Here is a 24591-nt window from a genome sequence, read left to right as displayed (position 1 = left end):
TGCGTCGTGTCCGGTTTGGTCGGCGAGACGCAGCTTCCGGTCGCAGCGCGTCCGTGCGGTAACCGACATGGCGGACCTTCTGCAGCAAGCGCTGGAGCGGGCCGAGCTGAACAAGATCCCCAGAGCGATCCAGAACAAACTGGAGAAGTTCGTGGCGGACCAGCAGGCCGAGTTGGACTCCGTCAGAACGGCCCATGAGCGCCACAAGGCGGACTGCGGTGAGTGGAGCGGCCTGTGCTGCTGTGTTCAGCTCGGTTCAGGGTTCGGGGTGTAGGGACCAGATCAACCCTCCACACCCCGAACATCACCACGTCCCACATGTTCGGATCTAAAGATGTGTTGTAATGAGCTAGATCAAAATCAAACCTTCCCGGTCTTTTGCCAACCTAAACCCACGTATCACAAACCAGCACCTCCCTGCCTATGTAACGGTGGTAAGACCGTGTCCTCCGATTTGATCATATTAGGGATTAGATCTAGTGGTGTTTGACATGTTTGTGATTTATGTGTATTTGAACAGAGCAACAGTACTTCAATGTTGAGAAGAAACTTAACGAGACTCAGGAACAGCTCGTCCTCCATGGTAAAGAATACCAGTCTGTCAAGGAGGAGAACCACCGCCTCAGTAAGTGAGATGATCAGTGTTATAGCACATTTGACTAGAACATCTCCAGTGCTCACTCTGCAAAAATGCCACTGTCGTTTTATTTAGCCGAAGAGCTGAAGAAACTAAAAGACGCTGAACAGGAGGATGGAACGGCACAGCAGGTAAGAGCTTGGATGTCATGCTTTACCAGACAAATGCTTTGTTAACTTTATTGAGTGCTTAACTTTAAATGCATACATAATTTTGTTTCCTAATAAGTAATTCCACTACAGTGTCATAATATCATATCTATTCTGTGCAGACAGAATGTATTTATATTAGAGCTGCATGAATACTGATACTGGTATCTGGTTTTCGCCCGATACCATGTCCATTTACCCGTACTCGTAATCACAAACGAGGCTCCAAAATTGTTTTACATCATTATGTATCATAAAAGGTAGGGAAAAAATGGTAGATAAAATTGGCATGTCCTAAACCCCTTCATAAAAATGTGCAAAAATAATAATGCACTTGTACATATTCCTCTTTTGCTTATAAAACTGTTAGATTATGCAAAATAAAATATGTTTGCTGATTGAATACTGAATTAAAAGGAATTACGTTTCCCTGGTAGCCAGTCTGAGTGCAGATGTTTTTATTGTTTGAATGAATTCTTTAAATTCAGCAATGAATTTGCTAATTACCATTACCTCTAATTACCTTGACTCCAGTACTGTAACCATAGGCAGTAATGCTACTATATCTTTTGTAATGAAAATATGCTTGTTTCAGGGTAAACCTCAGAAAGCTAAATTCGAAATTGAGGCTGAAAACAGAGAGCTGTCCCGGCTGCTTGAGAGGAAATCACAAGAGGTTGAAAATCTTGCCGGTAGGATAATCTGTGAATTCTTAAATTTCATTCACAGTTAAGCCAATATGGCTTCTATATGGAATTTAATGAAACTCGTTTTTTTTTTTCTTTTCTTCAGAGGACCTTAAACGACTCAATGACAAACTAGGGGAAACCAGTGCAGTGAAGATGGAGCTTCAGCTCAAACTAGATGAGCTCCAGTCATCTGAGATGTCCATTCAGGTAAAGTCAACTATTATTGCTATAAACAGCAACACTAATCCAGGAGAAAATACTAAAAGGAAAAAGTTACCAAATGCAGAAAAAAAACTTTAATTCCTCAACTTGAACCACTGTTGATTGTTAATGAGCTCTGAATGTGTCTTGTGACAGCACCGAGAGAAGCGAATGGAGCAGGAGAAAGAACTCCTCCAGAACCAGAACACGTGGTTAAACGCTGAGCTGAAGAGCAAGACGGAGGAGCTACTCAATGTGTCGAGAGAGAAGGGCAAAGAGATCCTGGAGCTGAAGTGCTCGTTGGAGAACAAGAAGGACGAGGTGCTCTGGAACATGCCTTAGAACCGTGTTGTGTCTTTATGGGACATGCCTTAGAACCATGTTGTGTCTTTATGGGACATGCCTTAGAACCGTGTTGTGTCTTTATGGAACAAGCCTTAGAACCGTGTTGTGTCTTTATTTGCTGGAGATCGGTAGGCATTGACAAGCGTGTTGTCTTACTCTCCAGGTCACCAGGCTTCAGGATGAAGTGGGTGAGCTTAAGATCACAAGTGAAAACCTGCAAAAAAACATTGAGGCTCTGTTGACCAAACTGGAAGAGGTTGGCTGCTGTTTCACAAACCGCTTTCTTCAGTGTTCCCTGTTGAATAAAGGAGTGTGGTGTTGAATAAAGGAGTGTGGTGTTGAGGCAGACATATTCATATGTCCTCTTATCTCAGGAGAAGGACCGGCGCACTGCCATGGAGGAAAAATATCGGAACGAGCTGAACGCCAACCTCAGGCTCTGCGGCCTGTACAAGGTCAGTGCGTTTATGACCGTGTCGGTACTGTATTGAGTGTGCGCGTTGATGACCCCATGGTTGCTCTTGTTCTAAGCTGTGTGGTCTCCATAGGACTCTGCTGCTGATTTAGAGGTCAGGAACGGAGAATTGAACAGAGCTGTTGAAGAGCTTAACAAATTGCTAAAGGAGGCAGCAGAAGGTATAAGCAGATTCTCAGTTTTGTCTTGAGCACAATAGAAAAGTAGATGGCTTGTCAACACAGGCCCAAGCTTTGTGTGTTTTGGTGAATGGATTTTAAAGTTTTATGTCTTGCCAACAGCTAACAAAACTACAGAGAAGAAGTTATCCGATCTGGAGGGCTCACAAAGCAAAGTGCAGGATGAGCTTCAGGAGAAGATCAGGAACCTGGAGAAGGAGTTGGAGAATAGTAATACAAGCCTTGCCAACTTCAAGAGAAGAGGTTGTGTACTTTACCTATATGATTAGAACCTGAGACAGACAAATCTCCTTTAAAATGCTCCCATTTTAAACCGAGCAAATAACAAAATATAACATTTTTGCTCCTGGACCAGGAGTTCCAGCTCTCACAGAAGAGGAGCTGACCAACTTGTCTCCAACTGCAGCTGTTGTGGCCAAGATAGTGAAACCTGGCATGAAGCTAATGGAGGTAGGACAACCCACATGTAGAACAAACGAACAGTAGCTGCTTACCTTTCCCCATGTGTGCATTCTGTGTAGACGTTACAGCGACACAGTAGCGCCGAGTCGCCTTGCACATTATGCACCAGTGATATGATTGATGCCGTGTGCCCCCCCCCCCCCCCCCCCCCCCCCTGTGCCCTGTAGCTGTACAACGCGTTTGTGGAGGCTCAGGACCAGCTGCACCTGGAGAAGCTGGAGAATAAGCGGATCAGCAAGGTGCTGAACGAGATCGTGCTGGAGGTGGAGACCAAGGCCCCCGTCCTGAAGAGACAGAGGGAGGAGTACGAGAACATGCAGAGGTCCATGGGCAGCCTCTGCTCCAAGCTGGAGCAAGCTATGAAGGTGGGTGTGTTTGGACGCGCGTTTGATGCTGGCCTTTATACGTGCAGGATAAACGCTAGACTGAGAAATGGAGTCAGCCCGGTGTTGGTGGGACTTATTAGAGGGTCTTCAATACTCCGTGCTGTATCTGCATCTAAAAGACGATAGGCCTACCTCTTGAGCACATCAGTGTACACATTTTGAAGAGAGGACAGTTGAATGAGGAGTGAAAGACCATGGCGATGCAGACCCACTTATCGTCTACTCACAAAGCCTTCCTGACATCTTTACCCTGGCAGTTTCACATCAATGAAATGTTGTGACTTGTTAAGTATTTTTTGAGTCGATAGGATTTGTAGTTTTTAACTAATTTGCATTTCCTGAAGGAAATACGAGAGGGCTTGAAAAGGTGTGTCCTGTTCTCACTAAGATTATGGCTAATAGCCTTGAGTGAGGAAGCATATGCTCAATGCCCTGTGTGGGATCAAGATTTGAGTCTAGTGTGTGTTAAGCTGTGAATGGTGTGTGGGAATGTTTGTGGTGTGTATGAAGGTGTGCAGAATGTATAAAGGTGTATGAAGGTATGTAGCATGTATGACTGTGTGTGGTGTGTATAAAATACTAGTTAGATACAGTGGAGGACGATATTATTAGCCCCCTTACACAATTGTCCTTGTTTTCTAAGTATTTTCCAAGTGATATTAACCAGAGCAAAATAAACTGAACACAGCTTTTTTTAGACATCGTAGTTTTATTTTGGATGTTTACACCATTTTATATTCCACTCAGAAATGAAGATATTACACAAAACAAACTGTCCGAGTCAAAATTATTAGCCCCACACATCCTAATAGTCAATTGTATATGTCTGGCATGGACATTTTTCTTTGTCACCCCACAGATTTTCTATTGTATTTAAGTCAGGGCTTTGTGCAGGCCATTCAATGACATTCACTTTGGCCGTCTGGAGATAGTTCTTCACCAAGAGGGATGTGTGTTTAGGATGCATTGTCATTTGCACTGTGTTGCTGTCTTCAAATCTCTGAATGATGCCTCTCACTCCAGTTCTTGACACTTGGAAACACTTGGATATCTTTGTATTTGCATCAGTAATTCTTTTTCTCAGGTCCAAACTGATTTCCTTAGTTTTTGGCATGTTACTTCCTCAACTGCCAGCTCTATAATGAGGCTTTTATACCATGTTTTAACTTAAATGAGTTAATTAACTTAATTGAGTGCAATCATCTGTTTCACCTGATCACCTTTATGCACATCACCTGTGAAGGTAAAGCACATCACCTGTGAAGGTAAAGCACATCACTGCACAAAAGTGGCTTGTGTGATGACTTAATAAATGGTCATTTCTTAAAGGGGGCTAATAATAATGTCCCTGGTCATTTTAGCTTATTCTTACATAATAATGTTTTGGTGCACAAATATGAATATTTTGGTCCTTCTAATGAAACATTTTATGTTTACAAATGCTCTGTTAGAACTGCCTTGCTCTGCTAAAAAGGATCTTGCCAGAATCTTGAGGAAACTTCAAATTTCAGGGGGCTAGTAATATCGTCCTGAACTAGATGTGTGCGTGGGTGAGAGAGATGTGTGAGTGGGTTGCGTTGTGTAGCTGGTGGGATCAAAAGTCACTCATATTCATACTAGGAAACTTGGTAAAGTTCGTTTCACGTTCGCATATTCGGAAATCTTTCTTCAACACCTTTAAGTTAAAAGTGCCAAAATATGCAAATTCTTATTTGTGGCAACCAAGACAAACATCTATAACTTTGTTTACATCAGGAATAGACGTATTTTAAATATTCTCCTGTCACCACTGCAACCTCTTACAAAGAGGTAAGAGGTAGAAATACCCATTATTGTTGTTGTTTAGAGTGCACTTAATATGTATACAACTTGTTTTTCTTATGAAGGATCGTTTAAAAACTATTGAAAGCGTTGCAGAAAAACAGAGTGGGGCGTTTTCAACCGCCACTTTAGTCCATGTTAAGGTCATTTGTAGATGGCGACAGTAGTACATTTAAAATAACGTGTCTAATTCCGAATATGCGAACATGAAACCAACTTAACCACAGATACAAGGAAGAGAAAGACATCAGGCATGTTGGATGGCAGAGATACTAAATAACAGCTGACCTGATGTGAGTGCTGCAATGCTTGCAAACCAGTTTTGTTGCCATGGTAACCACCAATTGTTTACCCTTTTTATTTGTTATAACACTTGTATTGTATAAAACTGGGTTGCGACTTAATAACAATGAGAAAATGTGGGTCCCGGGCTGAGACCAGTTGAGAACCCCTGCGGTAGATGACAGCAGTTTTGGATACTAACTAAATGCCTAAAGTGGGAAGGACTTCCCAGTGGTGTTTCAATTCTAGGGTTACGGTGTATTTTACCAGCTCTCTGTGAATTTTCAAATGGTAAAATACCACCAGATGTGCACAAGCACATTAAGTCTAGCACAGAGCATTGTTTTGAAATTTTAGTTTGGCGTTATTCTAGTATATTTTGCAGCATGAAACATCACAAAATTATCCAATCTGGACATGACAATATCCATCACCATTTGACATTTTTGTTTGCTTTGTTTGTGACTTCTTTGGCTTCATGGTATGTCAGTGTGAAATTTATGCAAAGGAGAGTCTTCTGCTTTGTTCTAAACCAAGGGACCTAAACTACTGTGATGGAAATATTATTTCATTATAGTCCATGAGTTATAATAATCAATCATTGTTCTACATAAGAGATATGTAAACAATTGATTAATCATTGTATTAGATATGTAAACTAATGATACACACACACACACACACACACACACACACACGTGAACCTTCACTGACACTCACATAACACTTATGTGGTCTGTATGAGACCCATGTGATCCTTTCTCTATGAGTTTAATACTGTGTGATGCACACCATGTCCTTAATTTATGTATTCTGACCATTGATGACTGTAAGCACTCGGTGTGAACCTGGTTACACATGATTGTAAGCAGCTTGTAGAGAAGGAAATATTTCATGCTCCTTATGTATCTTAATGATAAAGAACCACTGTGAGATATGGGTATCCTTGAACTCTACGCTACTCACATGAGCTGAGGAGGAACCTCACTCTGCTAGGGAGGGGTAGCTTGGCAGCCATGACTCACTGTTAAGATAATGATGAGTCAGCGGTTTTACAAAGATCCATGGTTCTGGAGAGAGGGCAGCTCTCTCTTACAGACACAGAGCGTGTAGGAGATGTCTGGATCGATCCATATTGTCTTGTTAATTTTTGTTCTTTGATTATTGCTATTTGTACTTTAATAAATGTACTATTACTTTGATCTTACCCAGTTTTGACTATATATCTTGCTCACCACCAAGGTTTCCGCAAATTTCCACGACACTAAAAATACACCATTAGAAAGAAGTGTTGTTCTTTATCGTGTTGCAGGAGATCGACAAACTGCAGAAGGAAACTGAAGAGGCCAATAAGCAATCCCGTCTGCTGGACAGAGAGTGGCAGAGGGCTCAGAAACAGACTACAGACCTGTCTCAGCAGGTGAGCCAGACATTTGTTCTACAGTACATCCTCCATTGGTGCATCAGGTGGCATCAGTAAGTTATAATCTTCCATGAACACAGTTATGGTTGATGAGCACTAAAATGACTGGCATGCTGTACTGGTATTAGAGCTGGACATTGATCTTGTGGTATGCAGCAGCAGAAATGTAAAAATGAACTATTTAAGAATAAATAAAAATGTAGGAATTTTATTTTCCAGTGCTCATAGGGAAACGCCCACTGAAGGTGTAGTTTATCAAAAAGAAAAAGTATATATAAAGTATTGCATTTTACAGTAACTCCTTTACCTGCTGTCACCTGGGAACAGGTGCGTGTGCTGCTGGTGGAGCTGGAGGAGGCTCGGGGCAACCAGGTGGTGCGTGAGGACGTGGGGGCCGCGGTGAGCAGCAGCTCGGAGGCGCTGGGCCCCCACCAGGTAGCCTTCCGTAGTGTGGAGGAGCTCCAGCAGCAGAACCAGAACTTACTGGCCCAGATCAGAGAGCTCAAGGAGCATCAGGAGAGAACCGAGAGTGAAGCCAAGACGGCCAGGTAATCTCTAGGCCTACAGCGGTTGTGTGTTTAGCTTAATCACTTTGGATTCATCTTAAATCCTTACTAGACATCATTGATTCCAACCGGCAGACCACTACTAATTGGCCTGTAAAAGTTACAAACATGCTATGCTCTCTGTTGATATATAATAAATACATATACATACACACACACTATATTGCCAAAAGTATTTGCTCACCTTCCTTCCTTGAACTTAAGTGACATCTCATTCTTAATCCATAGTGTTCAATATGACGTTGGTCATAGAAAAGCTTCAGCTCTTCTGGGAAGGTTGTCCACAAGGTTTAGGAGTGTGTTTATGGGGATTTTTGACCATTCTTCCAGAAGCACATTAGTGGGGTCACATATTGATGTTGGACGAGAAGGCCTGGCTCTCAGTCTCCACTCTAATTCATCCCAAAGGTGTTCTATCAGGTTGAGGTCAGGACTCTGTGCAGGCCAGTCAAGTTCATCCACACCAGACTCTGCCATCCATGTTTTTATGGACTTTGTTTTGTGCACTGGTGAACAGTGATGTTGGAAGAAGTAGGGGCCAACTCCAAACTATTCCCACAAAGTTGGGAGCATCGAATTGTCCAAAATGTCTTGGTATGCTGAAGCATTCAGAGTTCCTTTCCCTGGAACTAAGGGGCCAAGCCCAGCTCCTGAAAAACAACCCCACACCATAATCCCCCCTCCACCAAACTTTACATTTGGCACAGTGCAGTCAGACAACTACCGTTCTCCTGGCAACCGCCAAACCCAGACTCGTCCATCAGATTGCCAGATGAAGTGTGATTCATCACTCCAGAGAACACACCTCCACTGCTCTAGAGTCCAGTGGCGGCGTGCTTTACACCACTGCATCTGACGCTTTGTATCGCACTTGGTGATGTATGGCTTGGATGCAGCTGCTCGACCATGGAAACCCATTCCATGAAGCTCTCTGTGCACTGTTCTTGAGCTGATCTGAAGGCCACATGAAGTTTGGATGTCTGTAGTGATTGACTGCAGAAAGTTGGCGACCTCTTCACACTATGCGCTTCAGCATCCACTGACCCCCCTCCGTCAGTTTACGTGTCCTAACACTTTGTGGATGAGATGCTGTCGTTCCCAAACACTTCCATTTTCTTATAATGCAGCTGACACTGTGGAATATTTAGGAGTGAGGAAATGTCATGACTGGATTTGCTGCACAGGTGGCATCCTATCACAGTTCCACACTGGAATTCACTGAGCTCCTGAGAGCGACCCATTCATTCACAAATGTAAAAAAAAAAAGTCTGCATTCCTAGGTGCTTAATTTTATACACCTGTGGCCATGGAAGTGAATGTAACACCTGTTTCCTATCATTTAGATGGGTGAGCGAATACTTTTGACATTATCTATACACACACACACACACACACACACACACACACACACACAAACTCCCTATGTATACATACACACATACATACACACATTTAAATAAGATCAAATGTAATTGTAATTATCTTCTCGCAGGCAAACAGAGCTGGAGAAGAATCTGGAGCAGGTGCAGCAGGAGCTGGACCTGCTAAAGGAGCAGAGCAGCCAGCAGAAGCAGCTGGCCAACTCCGCCATGAGGCAGAGAGACATGTACCGCATCCTGCTGCAGACTGCCGGCGTGGAGCTCCCACCACAGAGTGAGCCTGCTGTCCTATTGGCTGCGGCAGGGAGTACCTGCTGTCCTATTGGCTGCGGCAGGGAGTACCTGCTGTCCTATTGGCTGAGGCAGGGAGTACTTGCTGTCCTATTGGCTGAGGCAGGGAGTACCTGCTGTCCTATTGGCTGAGGCAGGGAGTACCTGCTGTCCTATTGGCTGAGGCAGGGAGTACCTGCTGTCCTATTGGCTGAGGCAGGGAGTACCTGCTGTCCTATTGGCTGAGGCAGGGAGTACCTGCTGTCCTATTGGCTGAGGCAGGGAGTACCTGCTGTCCTATTGGCTGCGGCAGGGAGTACCTGCTGTCCTATTGGCTGAGGCAGTGAGGCAAAACTACAAAACTGGTTTTATATGGTTAGCAAGCAGACAGAATGAGCAATGCAGAAAACATGTTTGGGCCCAGCTTGCTAATCTACGAGTTTATTCCTTCAGTTCTCATGAGTTTTAATTCCTTGTCATTCGTGTTCAGGCTCGGAGGGAGCGGCCCAGCCTGCTGCTCCTAGCAGACCCGGAAACATGCCCATAAGGTCCCCTACAGTCCGAACTGCAGCTGCTGAGACCGCCCAGGCCATGCAGGCTAAAACAGCCTTCAAGCAGGTCAGTGCTACCATTTTACCCCTGTACCTTTTAGTCATGTTTGTAAACGATGCTAAGTGCCTCAACTGTAGCTACATGCTCTGAAGTTTCCTCGGTGTTGACCCACTTTCACACCAGCCAAACATTAATATCACCAAACCTGATCTGAACTGCCCTGCTTCCTCGTAGCTGAATGAGGCCTTCATGACGTACAAGAAGGAGAAGGCGGAGAACGACAAGCTGCTCAATGAGCAGAACGAGCGGCTGCAGGGCCAAGTGTCGAACCTCATTTCCCAGAAGGCCAAGCTCTCCTCTCAGCTGGAGTTTGCCTCTAAGCGGTGAGTTCTCCTGCCCTCACAGTTCCAAGAAGGATTTTTGCTGGGTTGAATATTCTTGCACTGCACCCCTGAATTACTACTTACTGCCGTTATCTTCCTGTGTTTCCTGGCAGATACGAGATGCTCCAGGACAACGTGAACGGATATCGACGGGAGATCGACTCCCTACGGGAGAAGGCTCGGATCCTGTCGGCCACTTCCCAGAAATATGAGCAGATCATCCACACCATGACGCAGGACCTAAGGGAAGCCAACGAGAAGCTAGCCGTAGTTGAGGTGTGCTCGCTTGTATGTCAGGGTGGCTATTTTCACTGTGATTGATCTTTATGGTTTGACATTGACGGTGTTCTGGTCACTTTGGGGAAATCTCTGGCAGCACCATGTCATAAAGGTCTCATTCCGTCACCCACTAACGAAACGCACGTGTTCCTGCTGCGTTCCAAGGTGCGCTGTGAGAACCTCCGTAAGGAGCGTGATATCCAGAAGCAGGCGGAGATCAGACTGACCCAGGAGAAAGAGTTCATCCTAGCAGAGCAGCGGGGCCAGAATCTTTTGCTCACCAACCTCAAATCAATCCAGGTGTGTTTCCGCTCTTTCATTGCCACTTTCTGGATGCAATACTCTTTGATCATTAACTGGAAACCGAAAGTGTCTTTGCATTGATAGAGATCAGCTAATGTCTTTGTGGGTAGTGAGGTGTATTCAGATTTTCCTCCATAGTTTTAGTGGAGTCACTGCAAATGGAGGAACCCTTGGGCTTGTTCGAAGTAACCTCTCTCCTATATTGTTCGCCTGGTTGGGCTATGGTGCCTAATCCCTTGCTTTCTGACGTCCTAGCTGACAATGGAGCGCTCGGAGGCGGAGACCAAGGACCGCTACAGAAGCCAGGTGGAGCAGCTGCAGAAGGAGATCGCTCAGCTGAAGAAGAGGCTGGAACAGGAGGTGGAACAGAGACACGCACTGGAACGCAAGCAAGATGTAAGCTGCACTCGTTAGGATTCAAGGACGTAGTTCCTGGACCGCTGTTGTAATTGCTGTAACTTTACTCTCTTTGAGTTTGACTGCAAAACGTCAAATTCGATAATGAGTGAAAGCTAACAGCTAAACCTAGCAGGCTACCTCTATGCTTATAAGGCTCATGCAATCAAGCTAGCTAGTTAGCTTGCTAACGGCACCCTTTCCATTTGTTGCCTCCAGTTTTAATTGACATTCAGCTTGCACACAAGACAAAAGGCAAAACCTTCCAAATGCGCTCACACTGATTGAGATGCCATTACCTTTGGGCTTTGGTGCTGTACAGAACCAGTTGGTGGAGGCCAGGAGGCAGCTGGCAGCCCAGAACGTTCTGCACCAGAAGACCAAGGACTTGCTGAAGAGCGCCGAGCAGCAGGTGTCCACCCTGAGGCAGCAGCTGAGCAACGCCGAGAACCAGACCAGCACGGGCAAACAGCCAAGCAAACCGCCAACTACGGGTACGTTTCTGTTAAATAATTTAAATCAGGCATGTCAAACTCAGTTTGGCTGTGGGGCCGGATCCAGACTTTCTGTTCTCAGGTGGGCCGGATCAGTAAAAGAATGTCAACTCCAAATATTTAGCTTTGTTTTTCAGTGCTATGCTTTATCGTTCAGCCTACATTTTTAGCCTACCCTACATATTATAATCATGGATGAAAAGGGATCTTTTCTAAGCACAACACATTTATTCACAAACAATGAAAAAAAAAAAGATTAGCAAAGAATGCAGTTTTACACCTGAAGCAACTCACCACATTAACAAACTCAAGTGGGAACTATGAAAAAAATAATATTTTCACTTTTTTTTTCTCTCTCTCTCACTGCATTCCTGCAGTCTACTTGCTGCTGCTGGCTCCTGTAACTTGGCATCTTTTTGCCCTCACAAGTGCATCGATATTAGGTGTCAAATCCTGAGTAGCAGCACATTTAACAATGTCATTCAAGTGTTTATTTGTTAACCTTGAGCGCTGCTTTGTTTTATTATTGTTCATTACGGAGAACACCTGTTCACAAAGATAAGTAGTCCCAAACATGGATAGAACTTATGCAGCCATGGCTGTTAATTTGGGGTAACCTGGCACGAGATATTGATAAAACGTATTAAATTCCACGGACCCAAATTTATCCTTCGTAGCAGAATCGCATCCTGTGACTGAAGCCTTAACTCGTGTCAGTGCTGCATGCTGTCATTTACTGCCCTCTAGCGACCGGAGAGAGCATTTGATTTGTATTCATTTTTTTTTTATCACAACTTTTGATAGAAATGAGCTAGAGACTCGCTTCTTTTTTTGACATACTCAGAAATTTATGCCGGGCCGTATTAAATCATCCAACGGGCCGGGTCCGGCCCGCAGGCCGTATGTTTGACATGCCTGGTTTGAATGGTATTCGTGTAGAACAGAATGGCGGTAAATGTTTAAGGACGGAGAAAGTCCACCGGTTGAGATTTAGTCCCCCCGTTTTTGCCGCACTAGCGTATGTTTAAACGGCTGCGGCACAGGGCACTTTCCTCACACCGAGGGGGCGGGACTTATTTTCATATGAGACCAAGAGGAGTTTTATAAAAAAATACCATATTTTCTCGACTATAGCGCGCACCTCAATATAAGCTGCACCTACAAAGTAAAAAAAAATGGAACAATGTTGTATAAGCCGCACCGAGCTAAAAGCCGCATATATTAACTGAACTGAATACATTTAACTGAACTGTTCAGTTTCCGAACTGTGCCTGTAGCACTTCACGTGCGACAGATTTGGCTTTCAGCCGGTGTTGAGCCGAATTCAGATTCCCCTCGTTTATCTGCACACCACAGCAAACGGCACGGCATTATCTATGTCCAAAGCCACACTGGCTCAAGGGTGTTCATTATTTTAAATAAAAAACACACTGGCTATACCGAAGTTTACCCCTGACCACATGACTACAGCAGAATTATGTCTAAATATCTAGTAAGTATAAAACTAGAGTGTAGCGTCTTTGTGCTTGTGCAAACGAGGGGAGTCAGAATTTGGCACAACACATGTTTGAAAATGTATCCGTCGTGCCTGCTGGTTGCATGTGCTAAATGAAAATTTGCACATTCTTCTTTGATTTACAACTTTGACCTACCACCTGATTCACTTTCTGCTCCACCCCTGACTAGGCCTGTCACGATAACAAAATTTTCAGAACGATATATTGTCCCAGACATTATTGCGATAAACGATAATATTGTCATTTTAAAGTGCCATTATAGAATTTTTTCTGGGCTCCCCAAAGGAGCTTTAAGACGGTGTGCCACAATAATAATATAGTAGCATAATAATACAATTACACCAGTTTGCAGTAATGTATTGTAAAATTCATGGGGTCATATTTGACCACATATCTGTAGTGGCAGAGTAAAATGAGATGTCTTTAATCTCCTTCAGAATGCCATCTTTCACTTCATTATATAAGGTTGGAATGGCAGTTTGGGAGATAGAGGTTTTCTTTGGCAGTTCATACTGCTTGTCAAATCTTTGCAGCATGTTTATAAATGTTTATTTAACGGCAGCATCTCTTTGGCTATATAGTGAGTTAAGACTGCTTTAAGCCTGGTTTATACGAAATTGACTTAATCGCGGTGGCTCTGCCCGTGCGCGAGGGCCTCGTGCGCTGTCGATTCGCGAGGTTGTGCACCTCTCGAATTTTGTAACTTCGCGCGTGCCAACCAAGCCATGTTTGCAGGGTTCATACACCTTAACAAGGTGGAATTCAAGGACTTGTATGTCACTTTCAAGGTCCATTTCAATTAGGGGTGGGCATAGATTAATTTTTTTAATCTAGATTAATCTCACTGAAATCTTGAAATTAATCTAGATTAATCTATATTAAAATGGCTCATATGCGTGCTACCCAAGTAATGACTAAAAGTCAGTTTTTGAGAGAGGGTTTCTTAATACAGAGGGTGCATTAGACCAGGGGACAGGGACAGTCCCGGGAAAACCGGGACAGGTGGCAACACTACTCATCTCCTGTTTCCAAAATGCATCAATGACTGCTTGAGGAAGCTGTTCTACTTTGATACTTGAAGAAAAAAAAACATGCTCAATAAAATGTAGGCTACTCGTTCAACGGTTTATTCAGTTAAACATAAATTTGTAAGCCTACATACTGTACATTAAGTAACATGTTTATTCAGCTAAACATGATATTTGAAATGTAAGCTAACATTTACATTTAACCTCACGGACGTAATTTTCAAAAGTCAGTTTTGGTCCTCTGTAGTTTTAACGGTTAAAAAGAAATATTTAAATAGCGACGAATCTAGCGCTATCTGATATGTGACTGTGTCCCTGCCCTGTCCAACCACAGCGCCCGGGGTCCCACAGCAGGAGGTGGAGGAGATACGTGCCCTCCTGCGACAGGCCGAGGACCAGAACTCTGACCTGAAGGAGCGTCTGAAGAGCACCACAGACAATGTAGAGCAGTACAGAACCATGGTGGTCAGCCTGGAGGACTACATCAGCAAGGAGAAACAGGTGGGATTACTGGGCTGGACTTAAGGTCCCACACAGCCTCACATTAAACATTTATTTAATTTATTTATTTATTTTATTTAGCTGACACTGTTATCCAAAGTGACTTACAATCCATTTCATTTAGAAGAAAAACTTATGAAATCCAATGATTCCTCAAAAACCCACAAACTCTGATAAGTGTAGAGTTATTATAACTGTGCAGTAGATGTAACAAGGAGAGGTGTAATCTCAGTGCTGCAGTGCTTTTGTAAATCTAGATACTGACATATTGGGTGTGTACAAAGGCCTATTCCAATACTGCCAGTGTTTCCTGCACTTGAGTGACTAGAACACAGACACGAGGAAATTCTCACGGCCCTCTGGCTGACTGCAACTTTACCTTCTGTGTGTTGTCCAGGTGGCGGAGGAGGCCCGCGCCAGTGTGGAGGGCCAGCTGAAGGAGGCCCAGGAGCTGAACAAGCAGCTGGAGGCACGTCTTGAGGAGGCAGAGCGGGAGAAACAGGAGCTGCAGGAGGAGAAGCTTAAATCTGTGGAGAACGTAGAGAAAAACGTAAGTGAGGACCCACTTGCTCGCTAGAGATCTGGGTTATGGTAAGAACCCGGCAGACTTGGTATATCGGTTAGTGTCTAGTTCCACCCGTTGTGACGTTCGGTTAATATTGATGTTTGAACTGTGTTATTAAGGGTTAATAAGAGTATTGCTTATTTATTTGATAGAGAAAGCAAGGGCTTGCAGGCCTTGATCAGAGTGACGTTGGGACACCTACACGATGTGTGCATCAGATTAAACTGTAGAAACATGCGGAATAATTCATTCGTCTCTTCTCACACCCGGCAGGTGAAGGAGCTAAAGCGCAGCGTGGCGGACATGCAGACAGAACTGCAGGAGGCGCTGCAGAGAGCCACGTCCGCCGTGGCCCAGGAACAGCGCGCCCTGCAGGACAGTCAGCAGCAGGTGCGCCTGCCGCCAGCCTAACTCCTCCACAGCGCCCCCTTTTGTCCATGAGTGAACCAATTCTTGACTAATGCTTAGATGTTTAGATGTACAGCAAATAATGGGGGTTAAGGCACAAAACATTGAGAAAAAAAGACTTTTCATCACTATAGTTAACCCCCCTGTCTGTTTTTTCTGTATAAATTTTGAGTGTTTATAACTCCCGTCTCATCCCGCCCCTCCCCCCAGGCTAAGATGGCATCTGAGGCGCAGGGCAAATATGAGCGTGAGCTCATGCTACACGCCGCCGACGTGGAGGCCCTGCAGGCGGCTAAGAAACAGGCCCAGCAGGCAGCGCACAGCATCAAAGAGCTGGAGGAGAAAGCCCAAAAGGCTGCGTCCGAGCTCCAGCTAGGGCGTGCGGGCTGGGAGCAGCAGGAGATGAACCTGAAGGTAGTGGAGATGTTGAGGGAGAGAGAGATGGTTTACTCCTGTGGAACATCTGGGCAGACTAGTCCAGACACCGTATCTACTGAAATACTCACCTTCTTGAGTACCTGAATACTCCGATTATTAGGCATATTGATCCTGAAGAGTCTTGGAGTTTCAAAAAGCATGAACTTCAATCAATCAATCAAAGTTTATTTGTATAGCGCTTTTCACAACACATGTTGTCACAAAGCGCCTTACAGGATTTAAAAGGTTAACAATACTATGGGTCCAGAACCCTAATGAGCAAGCCAAGGGCGACAGTGGCGAGGAAAAACTCCCTAAGATAGTGGGGAATAGGAAGAAACCTCGGGAGAACCAAGACTCAAAAGGGAACCCATCCTCCATTGGGCGGCCCGTTAACACACAGATTACACAAAATACAGACAAATACACAAGTCACACACAAATCACACAATCAGACTAAGTAAAGGTAAAAATGAAAGTTCTGGGTTATGATATTGTCACTGTAAATGTCTGTTGATGAACGCCAGGCTTTCATTCCGTGTCGGAGCAGCGATGCTGGTATTGTAGGCTCCGACTGCAATGTTACTCTCCAGGTGAACCTCGGAGAAAAGATACGAGATGTAGTAAATATGTAACAGATTAATCAAAGGCCAAACTAAACAGATGAGTCTTTAATCGAGTTTTAAACATTGAGACTGTGTCTGAGTCCCGAATAGAGGCAGGAAGATTATTCCACAATTGTGGAGCTTTAAAAGAAAAGGCTCTTCCACCTGCTGTGATCTTTTTGATCCTAGGAACAGTTAATAACCCTGCGTCCTGTGAACGAAGTGAACGTGCTGGGTTGTAATGATCAATAAGTTCACTAAGATAGTCTGGAGCTAAGCCATGCAGCGTTTTATATGTTAATAAAAGTATTTTATAGTCAATACGGAATCTAATTGGCAGCCAGTGTAATGACGATAGTACGGGACTAATGTGATCAAACTTTTTAGTTTTTGTTAAAACTCGTGCTGCTGCGTTCTGAACCAGCTGGAGTTTGTTTATCGATTTACCAGAACATCCAGCTAGGAGACTGTTGCAATAATCTAAACGAGAGGATATGAATGCATGGATTAGTTTTTCTGCATCACTAATATTTAATATGTTTCTAATTTTGGCAATGTTGCGCAAGTGAAAGAACGCTACCCTAGTTATATTATTAATATGTGTATCGAACGAGAGATCTGGGTCTATTGTGACGCCCAAGTTCTTTACCTCTGCGCTGGGGGTTATAGTAAAAGAATGTAGATTCAATGCTGCATTATGTATCTTGTCTCTCGCAGCCCTAGACCCAACTATTATCAATTCTGTTTTATCGGCATTTAGTGCTAGAAAGTTACACGCCATCCAATGTTTTATCTCTTCTACACATTTCTCAATCTTACTGTTTGCGCCTAAATCATCGGGTTTTGCCGATAAATATAGCTGAGTGTCGTCTGCGTAGGAATGGAAACTGATGTCATGCTTATGCATAATTTCGCCTAAGGGTAACATGTACAGTGTGAATAGAAGTGGTCCTAGGACTGTCCCTTGTGGGACACCATATTTAACCTGCACAGATTTAGAGGTTTTATTATTAACACTTACACATTGGAAGCGGTCAGTTAAATATGATCTAAACCAGGAGAGTGCGACTCCTTTAATACCTACTGTGTTTTCTAGTCTATCCAGCAAAATGTTGTGGTCTACAGTATCAAAAGCTGCACTAAGATCCAACAGTATAAGGAACGAGACGAGCCCATTATCGGCCGATATTAGTAGATCATTCACTACCCTGAGTAAAGCTGTTTCAGTGCTGTGGTTTGGTCTAAATCCTGATTGGAACTTTTCATGGATACTATTTGATTGGAGATAGTGGTTTAACTGATTGGAAACTGCTTTTTCTAAAATTTTAGAGATAAATGGGAGATTAGAAATGGGTCTATAGTTGGCTAACTTGACAAGATTTGATTTGTGGTTGTATTTGGGTGAAGCCTTCCTTGACACTCTGGATTCTGGTGTGTGCAGGAGGAGTTGGTAGTGCAGCAGCAGCGTGTGGTGGAGGTCCAGAAGCAGAACGCCATGCTCCACCAGCAGATGGAGGGCCTGAGCAGCAAGATGGCCACGGCGGTCCAGCAGCAGGCGAACCCAGGGGTCGCTCTGAACGTGTCCCTGAGCGAGGACGGCAAGACCCAGGAGCAGATCCTGGAGATCCTCAGGTGAGTGGACCGGCCGTCTCACTGGACCGCGACTCGTGACACACTTGCGTTTTCAAGTTGCATCACTATGGTTGGTACAAGCGATTTGCACACGAATGTGTTTAATTGCTCGGTGCGACGGCGCTTTGACGGGGCAGGTTCGTGCGTCGGGAGAAGGAGATAGCCGAGGCCCGCTTCGAGGTGGCGCACGTGGAGACCGAGCGCTACAGGCAGCGCATGGAGCACCTGGAGAAAGAGCTGAAGGAGCTCCAAGACAGCCTGACATCCGAGCGAGACAAGCTGCAGGTGAGCGATCCAGCGGGAGGCCTTCGCATCCTAAAAGTGCTTTGAGCGTGACTGGGTTCTCCGTTGCGACCTTTGGCCCCTTCGTTCAGGCGACTGCGAAGGCCATGGCCCAGCAGGAGGAGAAGCTGAAGAAGCTGGAGGGGGTGAACGCTCTGAACGAGACCAACAAGCTCCTGAAGGAGGAGAGGAACCGGCTGGAGCAGGAGCTGCAGCAGAACCGTGCCAAGGTAAGGCCGTCGGCGCCTGATGGGCTCGCCCTGCTCGGGGCTCCTCCCCTAAAAGGCCCATCAGCCCGTTCACTTGTTCACCATAGACGTCTCTCCCGCGCAGACACGCAAGCTGGAGGCGGACATGCGCCCCCTACTGGACAGCAACGCCGAGCTGAGCGAACAGAACGGGATGCTGCAGGCCGAGAAGAGGCTGCTGGAGGGTGACGTGAAGCGCTGGAAGACACGTACACAGGTGTGTGTGTGTGTGTGTGTGTGTGTGTGTGTGTGTGTGTGTGTGTGTGTGTGTGCGTGTGCGTGTGTGTGTTAAACTATCTTGTGCTGGTTTGCAGCAACTGGTGAGTCAACAGAAGGATAGTGACCAGGAGGAGAGTAAGAAGCTCCAGGCGGAGAGGGAGACCCACCTGAAACGCATCCAGCAGCTGACGGAGGAGACGGCCAAGCTGAAGAGCGACCTGGCCAGGTGGGCGCCTGCTTCTTTTCAGGACACTGCACCAGTAACGCTTGAAAGTAACATGTGGTTTATGATGAATAGGAAGCAGGAGAGGGATAAACTAAAGTCAGCAAGCAAGCTCTGCCTCAGTGTGTAGGATCTGCTCCCAATAGTGTGTGTGTGTGTGTGCGTACAGGGTAAACGCCTCTGCGTCTGCAGCACAGACTCAGAACCAGGGCCTGAAGGAGAACGTGGGAAAGCTCACGGCAGAGAGAGACGTCCTGAAGAAAGAGCTGGAGACCAAGACGCAGGACATCCAGGAGAAGCTGAAGACCATCGTGCAAGTGAAGAAGATCGGCCGTCGCTACAAGGCCCAGTACGAGGAGCTCAAGGCGGAACACGACAAGGTACGTTGGGCTGAAGGACCAGCACTGCCGCTCGCCCGCCCACGAAGTTCAGGGCTTTTTAAAGAAGTGGGCTGTTCATGAAAGAGGTTGGTGGACTCGCATGTCTGGTGCACAGCTCTCTGCATACCACGAGCAGCCGGTAAACTTCAGAGCACATTCCAAAAACCTCAGATCCCAGAGTGGTTTGTTTGCAGGAGGGTGTGAGGTTACGTGTGAGCCCTGACATCTCTGATGTCTTGTAATGTCTTTGTGTGTGTGTGTGTCAGATGGTCCAAGAGGCAGCTAAGGCTCCCAAGCCTACCCAGGAACAGGAGGCCCAGGAGCAGCAGGAGATCCAGAACCTGAGGAGCTCCCTCAGCCAGGCCCAGAGCAAAGCCGCAGAGCTGGAGGCGCAGGTGGAGAACCAGCAGAAGGTAACACCTCTCATCCACCAGCAGCTCCAACTCTCCCACCTAGATACTAAACGTTTGCTCTGCGAAATCAAACGGAGACACTAGTAGGTCTTGTAGCAGGGGAGTTAACGGTACTGTTCGCCTCTGGAACGATTCGGTTAACGTGGGTGGATGAAGTAACCCTCATGGGTCGCTGGGTGTGCGCGTGGAGTGTGTGGGGCATCAGTAAGGCCCTATTTGTGTGGCTGGTGTTCCAGGCAGCGGCAGAGCGCGAGACGGAGCTGAAGAACCTGCAGGAGCAGCTGGCCCAGGCGCAGCCGGAGGTGACTCGCCTCCGTGCCCAGCTGCAGGAGAAGAGCACCCAGGAGGAGCAGCTCAGGCAGCAGATCGCCGACAAGGAGGAGAAGACCAAGAAGGCCTTCATGGGAGCCAAGCAGAAGATCAACCAGCTCAACGGTAAGCGGAGGGGTTCGCGCTCGCCGGGCCGAGCCGGAGAACGTCGCCCGTGTTCTCACGTGCCTCCGTGCACCAGGTGCGAAGGAGCAGCTGGCGCAGGAGAACGAGGAGCTCCGGCAGCAGCGGGAGGAGCTGGAGGTGAGGCTGAGCGCTCTCAAGTCTCAGTACGAAGGCCGTCTGGGTCGGCAGGAGCGCGAGCTGCGCGAGCTCCGCGAGCAGCAGGAGAGGCACGGGGAGCCGAGGGACGACAGCCTAGAGCAGGGAGCCAGCAAGGTAGCGCCCCCTACTGGACACTGGCTCACACGCCTTAGCGCTGCACAGTTTAGACCCAGTGACACTAGTCGCTTTTGACATCGTCAGCTCACATGTCTGATAATTATGTGAAATGTTTAAACCAAAATGCTCAAAGACAGGGATAACCCCATATTTTGCTCTGCTAAATTCATAGCAGCAGTCATTGTTTTAGCCTGAATATGGTTATTAGCCATGAGGAGCCAAATTTGCTTGACCCTGTTCCCTTCTGTAGACTCAGGAGCAGCAGAGGCCTTCTGAGAGCAGACAGATCAACCTGAAGACCACACCTGCAGCTGACCGAGGAAGGTGAGGACTCCGAGATGACCGTCATCTTCAGGGCTGTGCGGCTTTAGTTCCCCCAGGAATTATGCCAAAACATTAGATTCTATTGGATATTTTGCTTAAAAGGTTCCTTTTTTCGATCCGTTTCTAGTGCTAGTTCCTCAGAGCCCCCTACAGCTAACATCAAGCCCACTCCTGTAGCTGGAGCTGCCAGCAAGCCCCCGCCCATCCCCGGCAGCAAGTCCACCCCCAGGGCCAGCATCCGACCAATGATCACACCCGCAACCATGACCACGCCCACCGCCACGGTCATGCCCACCGCACAGGCTGAGACACAAGAGGGTAAGGGTGAAACTGCCTCTGGACTCCAGTGGCTTTGATTAGATGAGAGCGCACAAGCTTCATTATGCAAATGATCCTTATTATGCAAATTAACCGCCATCCGACACTCTGCTACGATGACTGCTTCCGTTCGGTGTCGGCCGTTAACATTAGGGCTGGGAATCTTTTGGAATCCCACAATTCGATTCAGAATCGATTCTTGGGGTCACGTTGCGATTAAAAAACGATTCTCGATTCAAAACCATTCTCAGTATCTTGAGGCAGACACTCAAGCTACTTGAACTGCTCACAGTTATCAGAACACTACAATAAACTAATAAAACTGTAGTAAAATTAATAAAATTGGTAGGCTTAGGCTAGCTGCCAGAACTTGCCACTACTCAAAAATTTAATTACACAAAAATACTGCTCTTTCTGTAAAAACAACAAATTGTTTTGTACAGGCTTAGGCTAGCTGCCTATTTCTGAGAACATGCCACTTCCAGAAACAAAATTACACTTTTTTCCTTAACAAATCACAAAAATTAAAAATATATGAAAGTGCTTCCAAAAATAAAAGTGCTGTTACATTAATAAAATGGGTAGGAGGGTTGATGGTAAAAGTGTTTCCAAATGGTAGCTTTCAAAGACCGCGGAGCCGTTTGGACTTCTTTTTCTTCATACTTTAGCGGCGCAACAACAAATACCGTACACTACACAACCCTATGTAGCCTAGACTAGCATGCCTGTACATAGTCAAAGCTGTTTCCTTGTTTTGCCTATAGCACCACGGTGGCTGAGAAGGTGCACCCGGAAAAAAAATCGATTTTTTTTTTTGAAGATGAGAATCGATTCTGAATCGTTCAATGTTAGAAACGTGATTCAAGCTCGAATAGATTTTTTTTCCTGCACCCCTAGTTAACGTGTGGTCTCCGTCAGCCTCTCCAGCTCTGCAGCCCTCCGAGGCCCCGCTGGAGCACGTCACCATGTTCAGCAGCGGCTCGGTACGTGCCACCAGCCCCAACGTGCAGAGCACCCAGCCAATCCTCACCCTGCAGCAGAGCCAGGCCACTGCTTTTGTCCAGCCCACTCAGCAACAGGCCAATCAGGAGCCGCCGTCGTCCATGATGGAGGCGGTGCATAGCTCGCAGGTGGAAAGGCCGTCCACCTCCACGACCATCATCGGAACAGGTGTGTTTTAAAAAGAGTGTTTATACACACACACACACAGAGAACTGGAGGGTTGGTATCTGATGTGTGTCTTCTGTGTGTTAGTGTCGGCCAGTACGGGCTCATCTCTGCAGAAGAGGGTGCGGGAGGAGGAGCTTGAGACCTCCACGGAGGTGACTGACAGCACACAGGATGAGCAGACCGAGCCCCCCCTGACGAAGAAGATCCGCTTCGCGCAGAGTGTCGGCCTGGAGGTGAGCCGAACAGATACACAGACGCATGGTGTGGCTCCCGCCGTCTCCTGAACGGTGTCCCTCTGGGTCTGAGCACCACTTGGTCTGTGTGCAGGAGGACGTGGGGACCGAGGAGAGCAACGATGCAGAGGCCGAATCCCTCGGAGACGCACAGGAAGCCCCCGACACCGGGGAGGTGAGAGACTGCAGACTAAAGACAGGACCTGCTCTGGTACTGGCTGGGGTGTGCAGTAGCAATAGTGTGTGTGTGTGTGTGTGTGTGTGTGTGTCAGGAGAGCTACTTCGTGGCTGTAGACGAGTCCCTCTCCCAGTCTGTCCCCATGGACCAGGTCAGTGAGTCCCAGCTCAGCGCGCAGGACTCGTCCGACGAGCACAGGCACGACGTCATCGTCATCGAGACGGACAGCGACACTGAGGAAGAGGAGGTGGCTGAGGAAGAGGCTGGACAGGTGGGGGGGGGTGTAGAAAAGCCTGAAGCGTCTTTGAAAAATGTCTCGAGCTTGTTTGAAAGGCCACTCTTCATCTTCTCCCTCCTTTTCAACAGTATGAGGGGGAGGAAGAGGAGGATGAAGACGATGAAGATGGAGACGGAGCGATGGCAGAAGGAGAGGAGAGTAACGAAGGCAGTGGAGATGTGGCCGAGCCATTCGAGAGAGATGATCCTGAGGTGTGTGTTCGCTTCACTAGGAGTGTAGCACAGGTTTTACTGCACTCCTTAGCAGAGTTGTATAGTAACGAAGTAGAACTTCGCTACTGTACTTAAGTACTAAAATGCTGTATCTGTACTTTACTGGAGTATTATTTTTTTCTCCTACTTCCACTTTTACTTCACTACATATTTTCCATCAGTTTAATACTTTTACTCCGATAAATTTTTGACGTGCTGTATAGTTACTCGTTACAATTATAAACATGTTAGCTGGCTCTAACACCGGGTCAAGCGATGAGGCTGTCTTATGAGAAAACTGCGCATGCTCCGGTCGCGTCTCGTTTACTCTGCTGCTGCCTTCACTGAACACTTGAGCTTCGTAATCTAGGTTCACTTGACACGTCGTGACTGCTGCAAGGGTCCACGCGGCAAAAATGATGCAATCGCGGTGGCTCCGCCCATGCGCGTTGGCCACGCGCGCGGTCCCGTCGTGATGTCGTGCACCTCTCGATTTTTGTGCGTGCGAAGTTAAATTCATGCACATGTACGGCGCTTTGAAGGTCCATTTTCAGTATTTTCCAGCACCTTCAGCTTAGTTTACTTATTTATACAAATACACATATACTCGAAATTATTCCAAATGATTCGCTTTTTATCTCATTAAAAGAGATGGTACCGTGTTTGGTAACAGCAGAAGAGAAGCTTGTTGGCGTTTTAATGTACATATATTGGCACCTTCCACACCTTCAACATCGAGTGATCGTGGCGGTGAGGAAGGAGGCGATGTCACGCTGAGTTGTGTGTTTTTAGCAACAGTAAGCCGTGTGTCTCTTCATGCTGATTCATTATGTGCCCATTTTTATATTGTAGTGTTTTTATAGGGTAAAGGCATTTGTTAGGGGTAAAAGCAGGATAGTAGGCTCACCCTTAGAACCCGACGGACGGATTTTACGTCCAAAATACACCTCGTTTTCTCAGCTAAATTAAGGCAAACTTGTACTTCTGCATCAAACCTACGACGTAGCGGGATATAGGTTATCTGTTTTTTGTGTGCGAAGTGTTAAGCCCAGTTTTTTA

The 24591-nt window shown here is 46.2% G+C and overlaps 1 protein-coding gene across 3 annotated transcripts in view; it reads left to right on the top strand.

Annotated features, from left to right (window-relative positions):
- Positions 1 to 10: 10 nt before the first annotated feature.
- The window catches only part of tpra (translocated promoter region a, nuclear basket protein), a 28427-nt gene continuing 3846 nt past the window's right edge, over positions 11 to 24591 (top strand). The window contains exons 1-41 of one of the 3 annotated variants that reach the window (XM_076976917.1): positions 11 to 218; positions 521 to 625; positions 713 to 768; positions 1382 to 1478; positions 1579 to 1682; positions 1833 to 1997; positions 2185 to 2277; positions 2396 to 2476; positions 2570 to 2657; positions 2778 to 2918; positions 3031 to 3125; positions 3305 to 3502; positions 6939 to 7046; positions 7377 to 7597; positions 9108 to 9268; positions 9755 to 9882; positions 10051 to 10199; positions 10313 to 10475; positions 10644 to 10778; positions 11037 to 11177; positions 11500 to 11671; positions 14551 to 14717; positions 15115 to 15267; positions 15556 to 15672; positions 15901 to 16104; positions 18154 to 18344; positions 18482 to 18629; positions 18719 to 18856; positions 18960 to 19091; positions 19189 to 19319; positions 19486 to 19696; positions 19963 to 20109; positions 20346 to 20544; positions 20621 to 20817; positions 21071 to 21144; positions 21272 to 21462; positions 22381 to 22632; positions 22717 to 22865; positions 22960 to 23040; positions 23138 to 23314; positions 23410 to 23532. In XM_076976917.1, the coding sequence (XP_076833032.1) occupies positions 68 to 218; positions 521 to 625; positions 713 to 768; positions 1382 to 1478; positions 1579 to 1682; positions 1833 to 1997; positions 2185 to 2277; positions 2396 to 2476; positions 2570 to 2657; positions 2778 to 2918; positions 3031 to 3125; positions 3305 to 3502; positions 6939 to 7046; positions 7377 to 7597; positions 9108 to 9268; positions 9755 to 9882; positions 10051 to 10199; positions 10313 to 10475; positions 10644 to 10778; positions 11037 to 11177; positions 11500 to 11671; positions 14551 to 14717; positions 15115 to 15267; positions 15556 to 15672; positions 15901 to 16104; positions 18154 to 18344; positions 18482 to 18629; positions 18719 to 18856; positions 18960 to 19091; positions 19189 to 19319; positions 19486 to 19696; positions 19963 to 20109; positions 20346 to 20544; positions 20621 to 20817; positions 21071 to 21144; positions 21272 to 21462; positions 22381 to 22632; positions 22717 to 22865; positions 22960 to 23040; positions 23138 to 23314; positions 23410 to 23532 (5934 nt within the window). In that variant the 5' untranslated portion in view covers positions 11 to 67. Of the gene's footprint in view, positions 219 to 520; positions 626 to 712; positions 769 to 1381; positions 1479 to 1578; positions 1683 to 1832; positions 1998 to 2184; positions 2278 to 2395; positions 2477 to 2569; positions 2658 to 2777; positions 2919 to 3030; positions 3126 to 3304; positions 3503 to 6938; positions 7047 to 7376; positions 7598 to 9107; positions 9269 to 9754; positions 9883 to 10050; positions 10200 to 10312; positions 10476 to 10643; positions 10779 to 11036; positions 11178 to 11499; positions 11672 to 14550; positions 14718 to 15114; positions 15268 to 15555; positions 15673 to 15900; positions 16105 to 18153; positions 18345 to 18481; positions 18630 to 18718; positions 18857 to 18959; positions 19092 to 19188; positions 19320 to 19485; positions 19697 to 19962; positions 20110 to 20345; positions 20545 to 20620; positions 20818 to 21070; positions 21145 to 21271; positions 21463 to 22359; positions 22633 to 22716; positions 22866 to 22959; positions 23041 to 23137; positions 23315 to 23409; positions 23533 to 24591 lie in introns of all 3 variants that reach the window. The other 2 variants (XM_076976916.1, XM_076976915.1) reach the window with 2 other exon arrangements.

Source organism: Brachyhypopomus gauderio, chromosome 16 (assembly GCF_052324685.1).
Source record: "Brachyhypopomus gauderio isolate BG-103 chromosome 16, BGAUD_0.2, whole genome shotgun sequence".
Classification (NCBI taxonomy): Eukaryota; Metazoa; Chordata; class Actinopteri; order Gymnotiformes; family Hypopomidae; genus Brachyhypopomus; species Brachyhypopomus gauderio.
The sequence above is the reverse complement of the archived record's forward strand: the minus strand, read 5'-3'. Positions and strand labels throughout refer to the sequence as shown.